This window comes from Trichosurus vulpecula, chromosome 4, assembly GCF_011100635.1.
Source record: "Trichosurus vulpecula isolate mTriVul1 chromosome 4, mTriVul1.pri, whole genome shotgun sequence".
NCBI lineage: Eukaryota > Metazoa > Chordata > Mammalia > Diprotodontia > Phalangeridae > Trichosurus > Trichosurus vulpecula.
The window spans coordinates 231,332,506-231,353,286 of NC_050576.1; the positions used below are offsets into that span (position 1 = coordinate 231,332,506).

General features: G+C 44.2%; 1 protein-coding gene across 2 annotated transcripts in view; it reads left to right on the top strand.

Annotated features, from left to right (window-relative positions):
* The first annotated feature begins 983 nt into the window (after positions 1-983).
* Positions 984-20,781, top strand: part of MLF1 (myeloid leukemia factor 1) — a 53,974-nt gene continuing 34,176 nt past the window's right edge. For both annotated transcript variants that reach the window (XM_036757711.1, XM_036757712.1), the window contains exon 1: positions 984-1,140. In XM_036757711.1, the coding sequence (XP_036613606.1) occupies positions 1,094-1,140 (47 nt within the window). In that variant the 5' untranslated portion in view covers positions 984-1,093. The remainder of the gene's footprint in view (positions 1,141-20,781) is intronic.

The following is a 20,781-nucleotide window of genomic DNA, read 5'->3' on the forward strand; positions in this document are numbered from 1 at the left end:
TTCAGGCTCTAAAAATACCTCCGCTAGCACCTCCCGATCGGGTCTTGTCTCTGGACAGATGCCCAGGGCCCCTGCCTGGCGGCCTCCTCCTGTGGCCAGGGTGGACAGGAGGGCAGCCCCCCTTCTGCGGCCAGGGCCGACAAGAGGTGCCCAGAGGATCGGGGATCAGCGGCCCACAGTAGGCCCTCCCTTCATTCCCTGGAACGCCCCGCCCAAGCCAGTCTCCCCCCTGGCCCTGGCAGCCCCCAAACTCAAATAAGGAGCTGCTCGCTCCCCTGAGCCCCGGGCCCAAGGCGTCCTTCACGCCCACGTCCTGGGTGGCCAGCCCGGCACCTGCCTCGACCCCCGACCCCAGGCTGGGTTTCCAGACCCCAGACTCGCCCTCTGACGCCAGGCAGAGATGCAGAAGACTTTGGGGTCCCAGTGCAAGCTCCACCGCTGAGGTGGACCTCGAGCAAGGGACTTCTCCGTGACGCCCCCCACCGCCCCCTCAGTCCTCCTTAGCCCAGGTCATCTAGGACAGAGCCTGGGGTAGAAGTCAGGGAGACTGTGTGACCCTGGGCTAGTCCCTTCTGTCTGCCTGCCTCAGTTTCCTCCTCCGTAAAATGAGGATAATAGTGCCCCCCACCCCCGTGTAGTGAGGACCAAACATCGCGAAGCACCTCGCACAACGCCCGACAGGCAGTAAGCGCTGTAACTACACGAGCTGTTATTATTCAATTATTATCCGGTCCAACGGACGAAGGAGGCGCCCCCTCCCCCTACCCCCCCCCTCCCGGCCCGGCACGGCACCGCACGTGGCTCCCTCCCCGAGCCTGGCCCCGGCCCCGCCCCGCCGCGGTTTGTGTTGACCGCGGTTGCCATGGCGGCGGGGGCGGGGCCGGCTCCGTGGCGCCCAATCCGGAGCCGGAGTCTGTGTCGCGTGCGCCAGGCCCCGCCCCCTGGCCCGGCCGTGCCCTGGCCGGGGACTGGTAGAGCGCCTCAGTCACGGTGAGGAGAGCAGACAGGTAGGCGGGCTGCGGGTCAGCTGCCGCGGGTCCAGCGAGTTCCAGTCTGCCTGCGTACCCCCCCGCGCTAAGGGAGCGAAGCCACCATGTTCGGCTCGTCGCGGAGCAGCTTCGAGGAAGACCCCTTCTTCTCGTGAGTGGGGGAGGGGCGGGCCTCGGTTTACCCGCCGCGCCCCCGCCCTCTGCCCGTGCACTCCCGGGGCGTCCCCCACCTCGGTTTAACCCACCAGGCCTGGGGGGGAGGGCCCCCGTCCCCTGCCTCGGTTTACCGGCCTGTCAATGGACGAACTTGAGGAGGACGGGAAGCCGGGGGTCTCTTCGCCCTGTTCAGCCCCGAGTGACCCCGCCGGGCTCCAAGGTCATGGGCCGGGGTAAGGGGGGGCAGGAAATTATCCTTTTCGAAGCCCGTACTCCTCCCCTCCCCCCTCCGGGCCCAAGCCGCCCCCTCCTCCCCCGAGTGACCCTTAGGAAGGTCCCAGAAGTGTCCCGTTCTTGGAGCACTTATTTAGCGCCTACTGTTTGTTCCGGAGTTGTGAGGCCCGGGATGGCTTCCTGGACCCCCCTGGGCTTGGGCTCCTCCAGATGTGCACCTGGGTGCCCACAGCCTCAGTTTTCCCTGTGGGGCTGGGATCACACAGCCTGCAGATGGCCGAAGGCCACATTTGAACTAGAAACTTCCTGAGGGCCCGCCAACACTCAGAGGCTGGAAATGCAGGACAGTCGTCGTTCCTTGGTGTCCCGATCCCCTCTCCATCCCCCCCAGCTTTGAGAGCCATTGGCACCCCCGAATCTGCGCCCTGCCCTCCAGGAGCCTCCCCTCACCCCACTCAGGGTGACTGTCAGTCTCTTGGGAGAGCAGGCGAGTGCCTGTCACCAGATACTTATTAAGCGCCCTCTGTGCAACTCGCTCTGAGCCAAGGAAGAGCTGAGGATGGTGAGACAAAAAGGTATCCATCCAGCCTAATGGGGACACCCCCAGGTTAGAACCCCCAGCCATTGAGGAAGGCCCTGCTGATCAAGGCTGGTCTTCATGTGAACAGGCCGTTAATTAGGGGCCTGTGTGCCACCCCTCCCCCCAGTAGTGAGTGCTCTCACCTGCCCCAGGGTCAGACAGAGGGCAGACTTGGCTTCTCTGGGCCTCTCTTTGCTATGACCAGTGATGAGATGGGCAAAGAGGGGAGCCCAGCCCCTTCCACAAACTTCCCTTCACACCACATGCTCTTGAGACCTTGGACCATTTGAGTCATTCAGCTGTGCCCATCACATTGGAATCATGTTTAAAGAGTTTTCAGTCAATAGGGGATCTTATGGACTCGGACAAGTTTATTTTTATGCTATTATCAGAATGGGCTGAAGGGTTCCCAGAATAGGTCATCATGGCATTTGACACTTTTAAATCTCTTTGATTGGTTGTCTGCCTAAGATATCCTTATTTGGGCCGTGTTTGTTTTTTAAGAGCCTTCGGTGACTTTTGACAGGTGCTGAAAAGCAGGACAAAACTGATTATCTGGGTCATTAAAGAAGTCACCATTTAGATGTGCTGACCTCAGCATAATGGGGATCAAGAGGATTGACCAGGCATTTTAAAGCTAAGCTCAGCAGCCTGTCCTGATCACCTCAGAGCCAGAGGTGTCCATCACCCTCACAGACCTGGCCTTTATGAGCAGTGCCCACACTCTCAGTGACTCATCTGAAGCTGCATTGGAACTCTGGCCTGGTTGCCAATAGCCAGCAACAAGGAGCAGCAAAGGGTGGTCTCCACATGGTGCTCATTAGTCTCGCAGCTTTTCTCAAGTGCTTGCCAGGCCGTACATTATTCATCTTTTCTCTCATTTGCACAGTAATTAACATCAGAGGTTATTCTTTGTAGGCAGAAAGAACTATGGTAAAATTTAAAATCATACAAACAAATCTCAGAAAATTACTACAATTATTGCACTCAATCCATGATTAATGATAATTACATAGAGCGTATGCTTTGTGCGTCTGTATATTGGGAGTAACTTTTGAGGCTACTATTTGATCTCCCTTAAATAGGAAGCTTTTGCAAACCTAGAGAATATGTGAATTGCCACAAATTTAGGTGCCTCCCAGTTTTGGAATTCTGTGGTTCTATGAAAAGAATCATATATGGAGGGTGGGAGGGTAGTTCATTCATGTCACCACCAATTGTGTAACATAGTATTCTCACTACTATTGAAAAGAAAGCAATCAGCTCTTATCTCCTGACTGAGCTATCTTAGGACTATGGGGAAAGTCTGAAAATTGACTGAATGTCTGAGGGGAGTAAGCAGGCTCCACAAATGGCCAAGATTCCTCAGTTAAGTATACCATTAGTGTAAGAATGAATGGATACCCCAGTATGATCTATTAGTCACAGCTGGTTATGAATTAATCTTACTTGCTAAGAAAACAAAATAGTTTAGCCATGTATTTTGTGCTTCTTCCTGTCTAAATCAGCAGCAATATAGTAAATTGTTTAGATTTTTTTGTGGAATGAAAGAGACCTGGAAGGAAATTATAAGTGATGGAGGGAAAAAAAATACTTCCCAAATAAGTGAAAAGATTACCTAGCATTAGATACTTTGATAAATTTCTTTACAGAGTTAGAAATCATCAGATATCACAGAACCACGCAATTTGAGAATTAGAAGGAGCCTCGATGCCCATTTAGTCCAGCCAAGGTTCCGTGAAAGGCAGTCCTCACTCTGGCCATACCAGACAGAAGTGGGCGTCCATCCATCCCCTGCTTTCCAAAAACCTCCACGGTGCAAGCCGGTAATTTCAGGCAGACGAAAAACCTAGGTGAATTACTGCTTCCCATCAGACAGGACAGTAACTGTGTGTAAATTAGATTATACTGCCGGTTTCTAATAATGTGCAATTTTTTTTCCTGACTTCTGAGTACAGCTTTTGTAAAGCCCGATAATGATGTCATCTGGTTGCTAATATTTCACCAAAGATTGCTTTCTCTTTGAATGCACACTTTTAAAAGGTTTTTTCCATCTCTAGCCTAATTTGATTGTTTATCTAGGCGACAGTTTTTTCCTAATGGATACCTCTTATTTCACGTATCAAAAATCAGTCGAAAAGAGGACTCAATACAAATTCATCTTAGAATTACAAACATTGTTGAAACTCATTGACAGGTATGGGAGTGTTTTGGCTAAAACCATAAATGCTACAGTGTTGGTTCTTAATGGTGTGCAGTTACTTTACTTTTATGAAGACAGATCACTTGGCTGTTTTTCAAGAAATGTGCCGTTCACAGGTTGAGAGAGAGAAACGTTTCCTAGCCTTTTGAAGTAGGTATTTTTTAAGAAGAAATACTCATCAACGTAAGCCACTTTTGGTATCAGCCTTGAAGGGAAAAGGTTTTATAAAGAACCTCATGTTTTTGAAGGCGCTAGATGGTATTTCTGATGGGCAGGAAAGAGGTCCCCCAGGACCAGGAGCCCTGAGCCTGTTGAGCTGTCCAATAGCTGGCCTGCAGAGCGACCTGATGCACTCTCCCACTGGGGCTTCACGTAGTAGAGACTGAAGACTCAGGAACAGGAACTTGGCAAGGCTCGTGGAAGCTTGTGTTTGTAACCATAAATCACAGTCTTTCACAGGTTGGGGAGATACAGACATTATAGGGTTCTGCTCTGACCTCTTCAGCGGCTCTTTGAATTGAAATGGAGACTCCATGAGGAAGGCTGGCATTGATTCTACCACGGGAGGGGGCGTGATGGATGATGACTCTTGGGTGCTGCATTGTAAGAGTAGAAAACAAAATCATCTTGTTAGATAAATCAGAGACCTTGATGCTGCTGTCTCTAGAGTTCTCGGCCATCTATCTAGATATACATTCATACACACCAACATACATGTTGTACATTTTTAGTGTTCAAAGTATATACATCACGTATGAGGGAATGTTCTGTCACATTCCTCGTGCTCTGTGATGAAGGTAGGTGAGTAGGTCCAGGAAATCCGTATTATATACAAAATAATTTCTCTTTTAGAAAAAAAACTACTTGTTTCTAATGGGACAGCTAGGTGGCACAGCAGACAGAGCACTGGGCTTGGAGTCAGAAAGACTCATCTTCCTGAGTTTAAATCCAGCCCCAGACACTTACCAGCTGCATGACCCCGGGCAAGTCACTTCACCCTGTTTGCTTCTGTTTCCTCATCTGGAAAATGAGATGGAGAAATAAATGACAAACCTCTCCAGTATCTTTGCCAAGAAAACCCCAGTTGGCGTCACTAATAGTTGGACATGGATAAAAGGACTGAACAACAAACTCTTTTCTCTCTAAAATATAAACTTATATTCTATATGTTGTATATACATTTGATGTCTTTCAATATTTGGCATATGTGTGTGGAAATGAGATATTTGTAAAGCCCTTACTTAGTATGATGTTTGGCACATAGTAGTTTTGTTCCCTCCCGCCTCTCCTGTATGAATTCATTTCCAGACTCATTCAGAACAACCTGGAGGAACCAGGTCCATTTCCATCACATAAACTGACTATTAAAAAAATTTTTTAAATGGGGCAGTCAGTGGTACAGCCTAGTGTTTCAGGTGCTCCTTAAAGAACTGTTAGTATTTTTTTCAAGCATTTCTGAGGGACGGTAAGAAGTCTAAAGGGGAGAACTCAGGGTCTTGTGCTGACACCAGACATCTCATGGGTGGGGAGGTCACAATGGTCATTTGTCAGGGAACTGTTTGGGCAGGAAGAAAAATGTGTTCATTGTTTGCAGCCTTCTTCCCTCCCTCAGCCCCTCTATACTTATATGTCGTACAAAACATTTGGGGAAGTCAGATGCCCCACTGAATGAGGCATCGTTGTGATGATTTTGTAAGCCCCAGGAATCACACATTTTGAATGGCATGAGAAAACAAGTGAGTAGCATCAAATATGAGTGGTGAGTTTTTAAGGAGAGAATGTAAGTGGGCAGAATAGTACAATCACTTCTTACCATTTCCCATGTGAGGAAAGAGATTAAATTAATTTCCAAAAACTAAAAATAGCTTCTCCCACCACCAAAGGAGTGTCTTGGCTTCTGTGAAATAGGATTAATGTTTGGAATAAGAGAAGCATCATAAGAGTCTCTCTCTCCCAGCAGCTGTTCCTGGGGACTCACTTGTTGAACTCCTTCCAGGGCCCCAATGAGTTTCTTCCTGAATTCTTCAGACAGGTCCTGAAGCCAGACATTTTGTGCCCAATGTTTGCTGTTTTCCAGCAAGTAGTCTGGGTTAGTGTGGCCTCTGTGTGTGTGTGTGTGTGTGTGTGTGTGTGTTTGTGCTCACATGCACACAAGTACACACATTTGGTGTCTGCTGTGTGTGCAAATAAGCTGAGAGCCATTATGCCATTTACATATTTGACTGGAAAACAGATAAAAAGGAGTGATTTTTTTTTCTGTCCTAAAGTTGAACTGAAAATAATTTCAAATTATGTGGATTTTCCATTTTAAAAAATCCACCCTTTGAGTCAAAAGGAATAATGAATGGACTTAGTAAAAAATGAAATCACCCAATTTCTCAGTGGTCTACATTCATTGGATACTTCCTTGGCTATCTCCACTCTTCTTTCCAGGCGAGGTTTTCTGGCTTTTTTATTCTCCAACCATCTCGAAGGCAGCTTTCCTTTCAGACTGCCTCTGTGTATGTGTGTGTGTGTGTGTGTTTTTTCTTTTCTGAGGGTTGATGGAGAATTACTGTGCTTTGCTCACTGGCTTAGAAATGGAACCAGCATGAATCCAATTACAAAACACTTCACACAAATTAAGTCAGATCTAAACAATTGGAGAAATAGTGGTTGTTCACACATAATACAATTACAAATATACTGTACCTAAATAAATTTACTTATTCAGCGCCATAACAATCAAACTACCAACAATTTATTTTATAGAGCTAGAAAAAAATAATAAAATTCATCTGGAAGAACAAAAGGTCAAGAATATCAAGGGAATCAGTGGGGGGAAAAGTGAATGAAGGTGACCTGCAGTACCAGATCTCAGACTGTATTACAAGGTTGTCATCAATCAAAACGATCTGGTACTGGCTAAGAAGTAGACCGGTGGATCAGTGGAATGGATTAGGCACACAGTACGCAGTAGTAAGTGGCAATAGCAGTTTAGTGTTTGGTAAACTCAAAGATCCAACCTTTGGGAAAAGAATTCATTATTTGACAAAAATTGCTGAGAAATCTGGAAAGCAGTGGCATAAGCTAGATGGAGACCAAAATCTCACACTGTAAACCAAGAGAAGGTCAGAATGTGTGGCATGTGTTAGAAATAGAGGGTGACATTATAATTACATTAGGGGGACTTCAATTACTTTACCCATCAGCTCCATGGATGAGGGAAGAATTTATGACCAAACGAGAGATGGAGAACATTATAGGATGCAAAATGGATGATTCTTATTAAATTAAAAAGGTTTTGCACAAGGGGCAGCTAGGTGGCGCAGTGTGAGTAGAGCCCCAGCCCTGGAGTCAGGAGGACCTGAGTTCAAATGTGACTTCAGACACTTTGACACATGTACTAGCTGTGTGACATTGGGCAAGTCACTTAACCCCAATCGCCCTTCCCCTCCCAAAAAACCAACAACAAAAAAGGTTTTGCACAAACAAAACTAATGCAGCCAAGATGAGAAGGAAAGCAACAAGTATATCTGATAAAGACCTCATTTCACAAGTATGTAGAGAACTGAGTCAAATTTATAAGAATACAAACCATTTCCCAAAGGATACGAACAGGCAGTTTTTCAGACAAAAAAAAATTAAAGCTACTTAGTTCAGTCATTTTTCAGTTGTGTCTGACTCTTCGTAACCTCTTCTGGTGTTTTCTTGGCAGTGACGTGTCCAGTAAGTGTCTGAGTAAGGCCAGATTTGAGCTCAGGCTCTCCTGACTCCAGGACCAGCCCTCTATCTACTGTGCTATTTAGCTGCCCCTAAGATATCTATAGTTACATGAAAAAATGCTCTCACTGTTGATTAGAGAAATGCAAATTGAAACAACTCTGAGGTACCACCTTCATCTGTGAGATTGGCTAACATGACAAATGTTGGAGGGGATGTGGGAAAATTGCAATATTGTTGGTGGAACTGTGATCTGATCCAACCATTCTGGACTCTAAAATTGCACATATACCCTTTGACCCAGTAATACCATTACTAGGTCTGTATCCCAAAGAGATCAAAGAAAAAGGGAAAGGTCCTATATGTACAAAAAAATCTCTTTGTTGTGGCAAAGATTTGAAAATTGAGGGGATATTCATCAACTGAGGAATGGCCAGACAAGTTGCGGTATATGATTGTGATGGAATGAAGCCTTCCATGAACTGATGCAAAGTGAAGTAAGCAGAACCCAGGAGAACATTGTACACAGTAACAGCACATTGTGTGATGACCAACTGTCAATAATGTAGTTGTTATCAGCAGTACAGTGATTTGAGACAATTCCAGAAGACTCAAGATGAAAAATGCTGTTTACCTCCAGAGAAAGAACTGATGGAGTCTGAATGCAGATTAAAGATACTTCTCTTTTGGAGGGGGAAAGGCAGGGCAAATGGGATTAAGAGACTTGCCCACTTTATCCCTTTGAAGCATACTTTTTAAACTTTATTTTTCTTGGGCTTTATTTTTTGGTCGGTGTTCTCTTTTGGAATATGGCTAATATAGAAACATATTTTGTATGAGTGCACACATATAATCTATATCAGGGCTGTCCAACCTTAGGTTTTTATTGCAACAATAGACAGTATATTTTGATTTGTCATTTTAGTGAGATCTCTGTGGTAGTTTGGCTTCATTTACTAAGGCATTTACGTAAATTTTTATGCTTGTAGGCAGGCTGCATAAATCCCACTGTGCACATTTTGGACAGCCCTGATCTGTATCAAAATGCTTGCCTTTTCAAAGAGTGGGAAGGAAGGGAGAGAATGTAGAACTCAAAAATTATAAAAAAGAAAGTTAAAAACTGTTTTTAACGTGTAATTGAGAAAAAATAAAAACATTCTTCAAAAAAAAAATAAAGTTGAACCAGCACCATGTGGAGTGGGCATCAGAAGACACCAGGGAAGCTGTTGCATGGACCACGCCGAGACTCTTCTGGTAGTTTTCCTTCCTTCGTCTTGAGATTTTGGGCACTTCGGTAGGAATGAGAAAAGCCTTAGTGACATCGTCTGCTTTAGTGTGCTTACCATTAAATGCACACTTTACTAATAGTTGTAGCTAACATTCGCCAAGCAGGCGCTTTAAGGAAAGCACTTTACCTAAGTTATTGTCTCACTTGATCCTCACAACAGCCCTGGGGGGAGGTGCTGTTATTATCTTGTTTTACAGAAGATGAGACTGAGGCAGGCTGAGGTGAAGAGATTTGCCCCAGGATCGCACAGCTAGTAAGTGTCTGAGGCTGGATTTGAACTCAGGTCTTCCTGACTCCCAAGCCCAGTATGGGGCTCTGCTTCCAAGCTGCCTGTGGACCGTGAGTCCTGGAAGGATTATCTACCATAGGTCAATGAAGTAGAAATGGAAGGGCCGTTTGGGAGGTGGCTCTGTAAGGAACCTCTATGTGGGGTGTGGCATGAGGTGTTGGGCCTTTGCATCACTGGGGAGAGTATTTCAGGAGGAGGCTGGACACCATTGAATCTGGAAAACATTGATTGTGAGGTGTTGAGGCTTTGTTGGAGTCAGACAGAGTTAGGCTGTGAAAGACTGACGGGATCATTTAGAAGAGCTAGGAAGCTTTGTTCCTTCCAAAAATACAGGCTCTGGGCACTTGGTTTCCACATGGGATCTGACTCCAGAAACTCCAGAGGACCGCAAATCAGCTTTGGAAAAGGCCTCAAAGGCCAGGGACACCACCATGCCACCCTGGGAGGAGCTGGCCACATTCGAATGCCCAGATGTTTGTGATCTGTGGAGCCCTGCAGTGGGCTCACCTGATTGGTGAACAGAGGAATCACCTTCTGTTTGCTGTAGAGAAGTGTTGGATAAGCACCAGGGGAAATCGTCATGACAGACTCACAGCCCTGGAAGAGTTTGTAGACCACACACCTCACTACTGTTTGTTTATATGCAGCGTTGTTTTTTTTTTTTCTCTCTTAATACTTTATAGTCTGTAGAACATCAGCTGAATCTTCAAGGAGACTAGGTTGGAGGCGGGGTACGTTGGGGCTTGTGGGCAAAGCCAGGAAAGATGAAGGGTAAAGAAGGCGGGGAGGAGTGTAATGCAGACAAGACCAGAAGGGCTTAGAGTGTGTCCTAGAGATAATAGAGAGCCACTGAAGTTTGTTGTGGAGAGTAGTTGACATGGTTCGGCACCTTGACTGTTTGGTATAGCAACATCACAGTTGATGAAATGCCGCCTAGTCAGTAACCCCACACTGACCTGAAAAGAATCTATTCCAAGAATAAGTTTTCCAGTAAATTACATGAGCTTGGGTCATACTAATGACATTAACTTAATTTCCGGGCCACAGCTTCAGTTTTATAAGGGTCTCCTTGAGTCCTAGTGCTCCCCAAATAGTCTCTTGATCCGCCATTTTGGGACCCATAAGTACTACGTCTTAGCACGGTTTCAGCCATTCAGAAGATGCATCATTCATTTATGTACAACCACTATTCAGTTATCTACCTTTCAGAATAAGGAACTGATTTTTTTTAAATGTAGTTTCTTTGGTCTTAAATATGGTTTGAATTTTTGGTCCCTCAGAGGTGAAAATAATTGTTGACTCTGACAGCCCCGAGTCCTGCACTTGTCTACGTGTCCCCTACCTCTGCTGGATCCACCCGTCCAGTAAACTACAGTCCATTGCTGCGTACTTTTCTTGGACAGCTCCCACACACATCCTCCCATAAATCTGCCCAGCAGATTCTGCCAAGAGTACGGGGCGGGAGTGGGATGGGGCACTGCGAGGACTTCCTTGAGTTCTCCTGAGGTCATCAGCGTTCTGTGAGAACCCCAAGCTGACCTTGGGGATGAGCCCATTTTCCTTTTGGGCGCGGTAGGTCACCTTTCCTCAGCTGCCCTTCTGCGGACACACATCCTCGCCACTTTGTTCTTTGTAGGGCTTCTGCCAACCATGCTTTCTGTTGTTTGTTCCCTTCATCAGTTTTTGCTCTCTGGAGGCAGTGGAGTGGAGGTTTGCCGTGTGGCTCTGCTACTTCCTATGGGACCACCGGCGAGTCAGTTCCGCTTTCAGGCCTCCGTTTCCTCATCTGAGGATCTCGTGTAGTAGCTGCATGAATCCATATGTGACCTTGTGATGCATTACTAGATATATACTCTTCCACCACCCTTCTTAGTAGGTCATTTGCAGATAAATACTGTAACAACCTCTGACTTATCTCCCTATTTCTCTGCTTGTCAACTGTTGGCTGACTGGGGTTTTTAGACCCTAGTTACTGTATGAAATTTTGTAATTGGTGTAAGCGGCCTCTATCCACTTCCTATTTTTTTTTTGTTGTTCAGTCATTTCAGTCATGTCTTAACTCTTTTTGACCCCATTTGGGGTTCTCTAGGCAGGGATACTGGAATGGTTTGCCATTGCCTTCTCCAGCTCATAGATGAGGACAAAGAGGCAAACAGTTGAGTGACTTGCCCAGGGTCACACAGCTAAGTGTTTGGGGCCAGGTTTGAATTCACAAAGACGAGCCTTCCTGAGTCCAGGCATAGCACTCTATCCGCTATGCCAGTAGATGAGGTGAGAATTGCTTTAATTGTGTGCCAACCCGTTTTATAATTTTCATTTTCTAGTTTTGTATGAACTTTGGTCTTTGCCTGACTCTCATACCAAGATAGGAAGACTCTCACATCAGTTACAAGTTGTTTTCTGCCTGTTAAAATAAGACCTTGGTACTCCCAATGTCTAGCACCTCCTAGTTTTCTCAAAGTATTGCTCACGTGTAGGCCTAAGGCTTCTTTCAGTGTAATCTGGAAGCCTTTGTCCTCTCACTCTTTACTTTTGAACCATATCATTGCTTCCATACATCATAGTAGCATCATGTTGGTATTTGTTTTGTGAATATCTTGTCGTAGATGCTGAACTGATAGTGTTGTCTGAGTAGGAAGGAGCCCTTGTCGAAGTTCCATTTTAGAAACACACAGAGTGCAGTCATCCACTCTGAACACCAGAGGAAGAGTGGGTCAGTGCAGGCAGGTTCAACCTGCTAATGATCTTTGTGTCTCCTGATTGAGACCAGCCTGTGAGGGGAGAGGAATGTTGGGACCTGCCCATTATCTTGTAGAGCTGTGGAGATCTGTCTCCCACATCAGTCAGTGACAAGTGGTGGGAATTTGTTGAAGTAACAGAAAACTACTTTATCAGTGACTGCTATTCAATTCCACAAGTATTTTAAGTGGGCTTGTGACTGTATGTGACTGTATTAGAGGCTGGTGATGCAAAGATGAGATTGTAGAACACCCGGCCTTAAGGAAGGTAAGAAAGACCCTACACAGAACATGTCAGAAGAAAGTTCAAAGGAGAAGGTGGTCTGAGGAAGTCGAAGGGCAAACAGGTCATTTTTCCAGGGGTGACCATGGTCAGGGGAGCTTTGTTGAGATGAGTGGTCGTGGATGGGAAAGAGACATGGGGCCAAGGAAAGTCCTCACCAGCTATTGTTTTATTTTTGCCCCCTTGTAAAACAATAGTGTGTTTGCTTGTGAAAGACTATAAGAATGTAAAAAGAAACCTTTGGGGGCGTGGGCTGAGGCTTTGAAAAAAGGAGTCCTGGAGTCTTAAGGGTGATCTCGTCCTCAGAAAATCTATTTCAGTTGGTCCTTAGGGTTTTTTCCCCTCACCTTGTGAAAATAAGCCCTTGCCAACATGCTTAGCAACTCTAGAGGTGTTGATCACATTTGGGCCTGAACTAAAACTGGCATTCATCTGAGCAGGATGGATTGGGAGCTGCTTTGGCTGATGGAAAACTGTTTCTAGATCAGATTTCAGGAGGGAGAATTGGCCCTGATGAGGCTGGCATCATAGTCCCATGCAGGGTACTGTGGCTGTTGAACTTTATGATTTCTTTTTAACACACTTGAAATGCAACATTTAGAAATTTCATTCTAAATAGGATTTAGAATCCTGTTTAGAATTTTAATTCTACTGGGGATTTTAAAAAATAGTTCCTGTCTCAGTGCCTCAAGCCTCATAGTTGGCATGGACAAATCTTTGCTATACCAAGAAAATCATAACTCTGGTTAGTCATATTTTCCCCTGCCTCCCTCCCCCAAGTTAAATGTGGGAAAATCTTTGACTACAGATCATCTGTGTCCCCACAGATGTGGACAAAAATGTCCTTTAAACATGCCCCTATAAATATTCAAGGTAACAATACATATGTGGGGTATAGGACAGTCTTTATTCTTCCCCACCAAAAACAAACCAAAAAAACCCTCCCCAGACACACATAAGATATCTAACGAAACACAAAAAAAAATCTCCTTGAGGAGGAAATCTCAATACTCTATTAGAAGATTGGGTTCAGAAACTCCCACAAATTTTGGGCCAGACCACGTAGTTTCCCCCTCCCTGGGGTGTGTCTGTGTCTGCTTTGTCACTGTCCCTCCAGGCTTGGGTACAGATCGGACTGTGCTGTTTCTGGGACACTTGGCACTTATCAGTAACTCAGTTAATACTATGTGCAGAGCACAAGGCTAAGCCCTGTCCCCCTCCCTTCAGGTTGACTGGAGAGCCTGTGGTTCAAACCATTTGCCTTGTGATGGTGGGGGGAAAACGTCAAAGGTCCCTTCTAGGACATTAGAAAGAGATGGCTCCCCCTCCTACCTCTGTCCTTGAAAAGTGGGAACTAGCCAGCCGTCCCAAGCACTGTGCCATGCTCTGGGAGGCCTGTGCCAAGTGATATGCCTGGAAAGGAGACGTGAGGGCTGGTGAGAAGGAAAGTTGGTTTGAATCTTTGTAAACCTCTTGCTTGTTTTTTAGGACTTTTAGTTTTTAGTACAAAATCAGTTTGCTGAGAGGTTAAACTTCATTTCTATCAAAAACGTAAATCAGATCCTTAAATGGTATTTTAGTTAGAGGAATTTCTTTGGCAAAGTAACAAAAATAAGCAAATAACCCAACCAAGCATTTTAAAAATAATTAGGCCTCTCGTGGATGGCCTCTGATTTCTGAAACTCTGATTCCCAATCACCTTCCTATATAGAGTGGATCGTTTTCCTGTTTCCATTTTTATGCTTTGTTTTTAATGATCACTTGTGACTGAGAAGTAATGGGTTGAGAGGTGGCCTGTCCAGGACAGACAGACATGAAATGAGCTTTGTCTGCTGTGGAAAAACTCAGCCTTTATAACAGGTGACTTCGATTTAGGGTTCCTGGAACTTGTTCGGAGACTAGTGCTAAAAATACTCTGGGTAAGATGCCAATGCTGAGATGTTATCCCCCTTCCGAAGGGTACGGAGTAGGGTGACTGAGTGTGCTGCCACATGTATACCTTGTTCAGTTGTTCAGGCTTGTCCTACTCTTCATAATTCTTAGGGGGTTTTCTTGGCAGATGCTGGAGTGGTTTGTTATTTCCTTCTTCAGTAGATTAAGGCAAACAGGTTAAATGACTTGCCCAGGTTCACACACCTAGGAAGTGTCTGAGGCTGGATTTGAACTCAGGTCTTCCTGACTCCAGGCCCAGCATTGTATCCATTGAGCCATCTAGCTGCCTCAAGCATTCCTTTCCTAATAAAATTCATCAGGATCCTTTGGTAAGGTTGGGGATTTTCAATAAGGATTAATTGTGTTTGAATCAAAGTAATCTTCTGAAAACTGAATAAGAGAATTTTTTATGCCACCTCTTAAAAGAATTTTCAAACTCAATCAGAATTTGATGCCATAAATTGCAGCTTACTAATATAGCTGGGAAATTATCTCAGATTGTCTAAATATAAAAGTTCATCAAATTGTATTGTGAGCAACTAAATTAGACAAGCCTCAAATTTTTAAGAACCTGTTTACAATCTTATTAACGTAGAAATCAATCTTGAACATGAAATAATACATAGATATCTTTATGATTTATGAAAATGACCATGATAATATTAATGTGCTGGTTGGGCTTGGTTTTGGGTGCCGAGTCTCTCAGAATGTGGTGTCTTTGATAACATTGCTACTCATAATTTTTTTCGACAATTTCCCTTTTATTTTTACCTTTATGATCTGTCCACTAAACCATCTCTCCCTGCCGCCCCCCCCCCCCAGCACTATTAATAAATTTAAAGGAAAAAGAAGAAGAAAAACCAAGCCTTGGAAAGACATACATGGATAGATCACCAAAGCAAATTTTCCACATTGGTCATGTGCCAAGATATTCCTCTCTTGCTCTCTGCATTTTAAATTTACTTCTCTGGCAGGAGTTAAGTGGTGTGTGTTGATCAAAAATCTTTCAAAAATTGGCTTTCTTAATAATGTTCCTTGTATAAATTGTTCTCCTGGTTCTGCTTGCTTCACTCTGCTTTGCTACAATGTGCTCTTCTCAGTTTTCTCTGAACTGTCCATTTCATCATTCTTTATGGCACAGTAATAGTCCCTTTCATTTATATAATCAAGTTTGTTTAGCCATTCTCCATTAGGAAAGCCCTTTATGCTTTTAATTTTGGCTACCATGAAAAGAGTTGCTATAAATAATTTTGTACATAGAGATCCTTTTTTTCTTCCATTGATTTCTTGGTGGTATAAGTCTGGCAGTGGTGTTGCAGAGGTTTGGGTGTGCTGGGACCCTGAGAATGTAAAGGCAGAGTTGCCTAGAATGAATTCACAGACTCAAGTCTTCTCTTAGTCAAGTGGCAAAAAGTTTATTGTAATGCTTTAGCAAAAGTGGGCAGGGTGGGGAGGGTCCTTAGGGAACCCGCAAGAGGTTCTGGGTGCTGGGGCTTATATGGAGAAGGAATGCCAAGGATGCTGGTAGGTAATCTAGGGGTCCAAGTGTCTTCAAGAGCTACAGACAGGAAAATGCAGGGACTATACCAGACATTGAGGAATGGACCTTGGGGATCTGGCCTGAGGGAGAGTCCTTGGGCTGGACATCACCTCTCTGTCCTGATAAGGAAATTTATTTTGCAACAACAGAAAAGTTTCTCAGACAGGGGCCTACTGAGAAATTGGGAGGCTTCCAGGAACACGATCTTAGGGCTGGGGCCTGAGCCACCCCATCAGTATAGCTGGTTCAAAGAGTATACATAGCTTGTGACCTTTAGGGATGTAGGTCCAAATTAGACAAGCCTAATGTTATTAGAAGAAGGGAGCTTCAATTTTTTTCAGTGAGAACCTGAGGTTTACTAATCTTGCCATTATAAAAGAGTATGTGTTTATGAACCTTGATTATACATAAGGATGATTGTAGCTGTTTATTTATATGTCAGGGTCTAAAATGTTAACATGAGTGTGTATTGGGACAGCTAGGTGGGGTAGTGGTTAGATCACGGGCTCCTCATTTGGGGGGACCTAAGTTCAAATGTGGCCTCAGATACTTACTAGCTATATGACCCTGGGTGAGTCACTTAACCCTGGTTGCCACCAAAAAAAAATGAGTGTCTCATTCAGCGTTTTCAATTTAATATGGGTGACTTTGTATAGCTGTGTCTCTTATCCTACGTTACTCAAAGTTGTGCTTTGTACTATTTCACATTGTTTTTGTGAGGTGCCCATACTACTGCTCATACTCTTCCAATGTCCTTTTCAGCAAAGTTTTCAAACATGTTTAAATTCTACACTGGTGTTGCCTTTGACTGCCATCTCACATACTGCAGAGCATGAGGGTGATAGAGCTTTTGTGGACTGAAGCAGTTTTATAGGCTACCCAGGGGCATTGATTTACATTTTACATCAGTTAAATATTCTGTATGGAATTGTTAAAATTGCCGTAAATGTCCTTTCTTCCATTAATTTCCCATTTTGAGAGCATTAATAACTCATTTAGGTGTAAGTCATATTGCAGTTGTTTTAATAGCACACCATAGCTTTTATTTTTATTCTTTGGAGCTATGGATTAATTTTGAACTTTTCTTTAACAGAAGTCAGTAGTCTTAATTAAGCCCAGGTTGATTGAGAATGACTCTTGTTTGTTAAAATAAAATCAGGCCATTTGTTTGAGACTCCCAATTTGGTAGTTACCTCCCCATTCTTTTCTTGAAGAAAGTCCACAAGTCTTTGGCCAGTCTTGTGTTTATGCCTGAGTCTTACTTTACAACATACAGTAGGCACAGACCTTACCTTAGGCCCACTTATGCGTTGAAGTCACTGAGTATCGAAGAATATGTTGATTTAATTGGAAGAAGGTCTTATCAGGTTCTTAATGAAATTTCTTTTTCTCTTCATTCTCTGTAACAGATGTTAGCACGCAAGTTATGATTTTCCGTCTATGATCATTTTTCAAATATTTGCCACAAACACTATAGTAATAGGATAAGATAATGGCCCATTAAATGTTTCTTGTTGCTTCTGGATGCCTGATAAAGCCAACTCCACCAGCTCCTTTAGTCACCTCCTCAAGGAGAAGCTGTGAGCCATTCTTGCATTCCATCAACTTTTAAGAGTTACACGATTCTGTTTCTTCAACTCTTCAACTGACCATTGGACAGAGAACTCACATACGATACAGAGCACAAATGGGCTAATTTAGTATTTATAAGAGTGCCTAATATCTGTATGATTCTTAGTCCTTTTATTCCCTGGCACCTTTCTTCCACTCCAACCATCAATGCAGAAACAAAAAGGTGCCTGGTAGGACTAAAGACCTCTTCGTATTTTTCTTTGTTTAATTGGTTGCTATGACCAGTGAATTCATCACCAGGTGGCCAGCCCACTGGTGACAAGTGTCTCTGTACTTATATTCTGGAAGATCCCTTGAATTATTAATGATCTATCTGTCCTCAAAATAGATTGTGTTGGATTACTTGCTTAATGTTGCATCTCCCCCTCTTAGAACGTAAGCTTGAGGGCAGGGACTGTATTATCGTCAGTGCTCCCACATTTCCTTAATTATATGGTATAGAAACTGAATAATGCTCATTGAATTGAATCCTGAGGGGTCCCTACGAAATGTGGGGCCGCTCAGAAGCTGATGGGCTATTCCAGATCAGATGCCTTGAAGCAAAGTATAGATGCACCTTTGTTTGGAATGATGTAGAGAGGATTGTTGTTCTGGCCTCTGAGGCCCTTCCAGCTCTTGAAGGCCAATAATTCTAGGTCATGACTATTTTACCTTTTTCTCCTGATTTTCCATAAATGTCAGCACAACGTATTATTGCCTTTTGTTAAAATTTTGCTTAAGTATGACTTTTGGAGTGTGCTATTGAAGATAAGAAGAGACACTTTCTCCCTAACTCTAAATCTATATTTAGCTCCTCAGTGGTTCATTGAACTGAAAATAATAAAGTTGTATCAGAATTGCTCAAAGAGCCACTCTACCCAAAGGAGCCAAGAAAACTTGAACTGGACCGTGAGGAAAAGAAATGGTCAGCGTCAGGGCCTCTCCATGGCTAAATCTAATAGATAATTTAGTAGATCGGTCTTAGAGTTGCCCAAGGAACTTGGAAGAAGGAAACGTCAAGAAGTGGAATTTGAATACAAGTCTTCTTGCATACGAGTCCATGACTCAGTCTCCTGAGAGTGTGAGTTTGCTCTGTCCAGCACACCGAATTGGAAGTTAGAAGGGCTTGGTACTCCCAATGTCTAGCACCTCCTAGTTTTCTCAAAGTATTGCTCACGTGTAGGCCTAGTATCATCCGTGTACAAAAGGAATCCCCAGTACGATCAACCTGACAAGGCCGTTGGTCATCCAGCTTGTGCTTGAAGCTTTCCAAAGAAGGGGAGCTGCCATCCCTCTATTCTGAGATAGCTCTCAAGGGTAGGATGGTTTTTCTTGATATTAAGCCTAAATTTGCCTCTTTCCAGCTTCCACCCTTTGCTTCTGGTTCTGTTCTCTGGGTCCAAGCCGAGTGAGTCTAGTCCCTTCTTGACATGAAAGCCCTTTAAATATGTGAAGAACAGTGCTAATGTTCCCTGGGAGTGATCTTTTTTCCAGTCTAAACATCCCCGTTACTTTGAACCATGATTCCTGTGATGTGGACTCCGGATCCATTACTGTCCCGGGTCAGCCTCCCCTGAATGCTCTCCAGACTACCAATGTCGAGTCTTAGACTGAATGCAGTCTTCCAAATGAAGTCTGCCTAGGGCAGAGTGAGTATTACTGGGATCCCCCATTTCTTGGAAGGATGCTGCTTCAAATACAGCACACGATTGGGTTAGGCGTTTTTGGCCACCACGCCGCGTTGTTGCCTCATCGTCCCCCGTAGCATCAGTCCTTGAAAATGGCTTGTTTTACCTGACAAAAAGAATGACCTTCACACTAGAAAGGACAGAAAAAATAACTAACATGGAGAGAAGGAAGGAAAAATACCTGGCCCAGATGAACCACGCCCAAGGGCCAGGAATATCTGAAAAGTAATGGAAAATGGCTGTAGTAACAACAGGAAGGAGTCAGTGTCAGCTGGATATGGTGGCACGCATGTATTGTCCTTGCTACCGGGAAAGGTTAAGGCTAGTGGATCCCCTGAGCTTGGGAGTCTTGAGCTGCAATGGGTGAAAGCCAATCAGGTGGCTGTACGGGCCAGCTGTGCTTTCTAAAGCCCTCCGATCTTTTTCAGAATAGCTATTGTTTAACCACGGCTCCCCAATCTTGTATGAAGTAAAGTTGAGTTTTTATGACCAAGTTCACATGTCCTTACTGAATTTCATGTAATAAGATTTAGCATAATAGTCTAGCCTGACACTGTATGATCTGGGGTGTTAGCTACCCCTCCCAGGTTGTCATCTGCAGATTTGCTAAGCATTATCTAAGACACTGATAAAGCTGTAGCCAACAAAAGACTGGGGCCCGATCCCTGGGATAGCACTCCGCAGGCCCAGTTACATGGACAACAAAACCACTAATGACAACTCTCTGACTCCAGCCAGCCACCTAGTTGTGAAGCCCGTGTTACTGTCTAGCTTGTATCTCTCTAATGGCTTCTTAAGAAGGGTGCTGGGTAAATTATATCCACAGCACTCCTTTCATTTATTAGTTTACCAAGTCTTTCAAAAAAAAGGAAATGAAGTTAGTCTTATACAACCTGTTCTTGATGAGGTCTTGCTGGCTCTTTGTCATCACCGCTTCCCCCATGCTTGGAAGCCCTCTCTTTAGTCTGTTTTAGAATTTTCCCAGAAAAAAAGTCAAGCTCACTGGCCCGTAGTTTGCAGACTCTCTGTTCCCCTTTTTTCGAAAATGAAGACATTTGCTCTTTTTTCTTTTCTTCTCCCTCCCCCGCTTCTCTTTTCAGGGGAAGGGGGAGAGGGATGCTAGGTCTTCCTATCTTACATACAGCAAAGTGAGTAGAACCCAGAGAACAATTTTAATACAATAATAACATCGTTAAGACAAACAGTCTTGAAAGACTTCAGAACTCAGATTATTGCAGCGTCCAAACGGTGATTCTAGAGAACTCATGATGAAACATGCTAGGCCCGCTCCCGAGAGAGAAGTGATGGACTCAGGTTGTAGAATAAGGCATACGTTTTCAGATGTGGCGAAGGTGGGAGTTTGGTTTTGCCTGATGGTACTTATTATTGGATTGGTTGGGTTTTCAGTTCAAGGGGGAGGTGGGAGGTAAGGGTTGTTGAAAAAAAGAAGAAAAAAAAAGATTTATTGGGTATTTTATAAAATGCACAGAAAAGGGCAGAAGGAAAGACCAAAAGGCAGCAGACAAGCAGGACGGCTTTGGAAGTTAT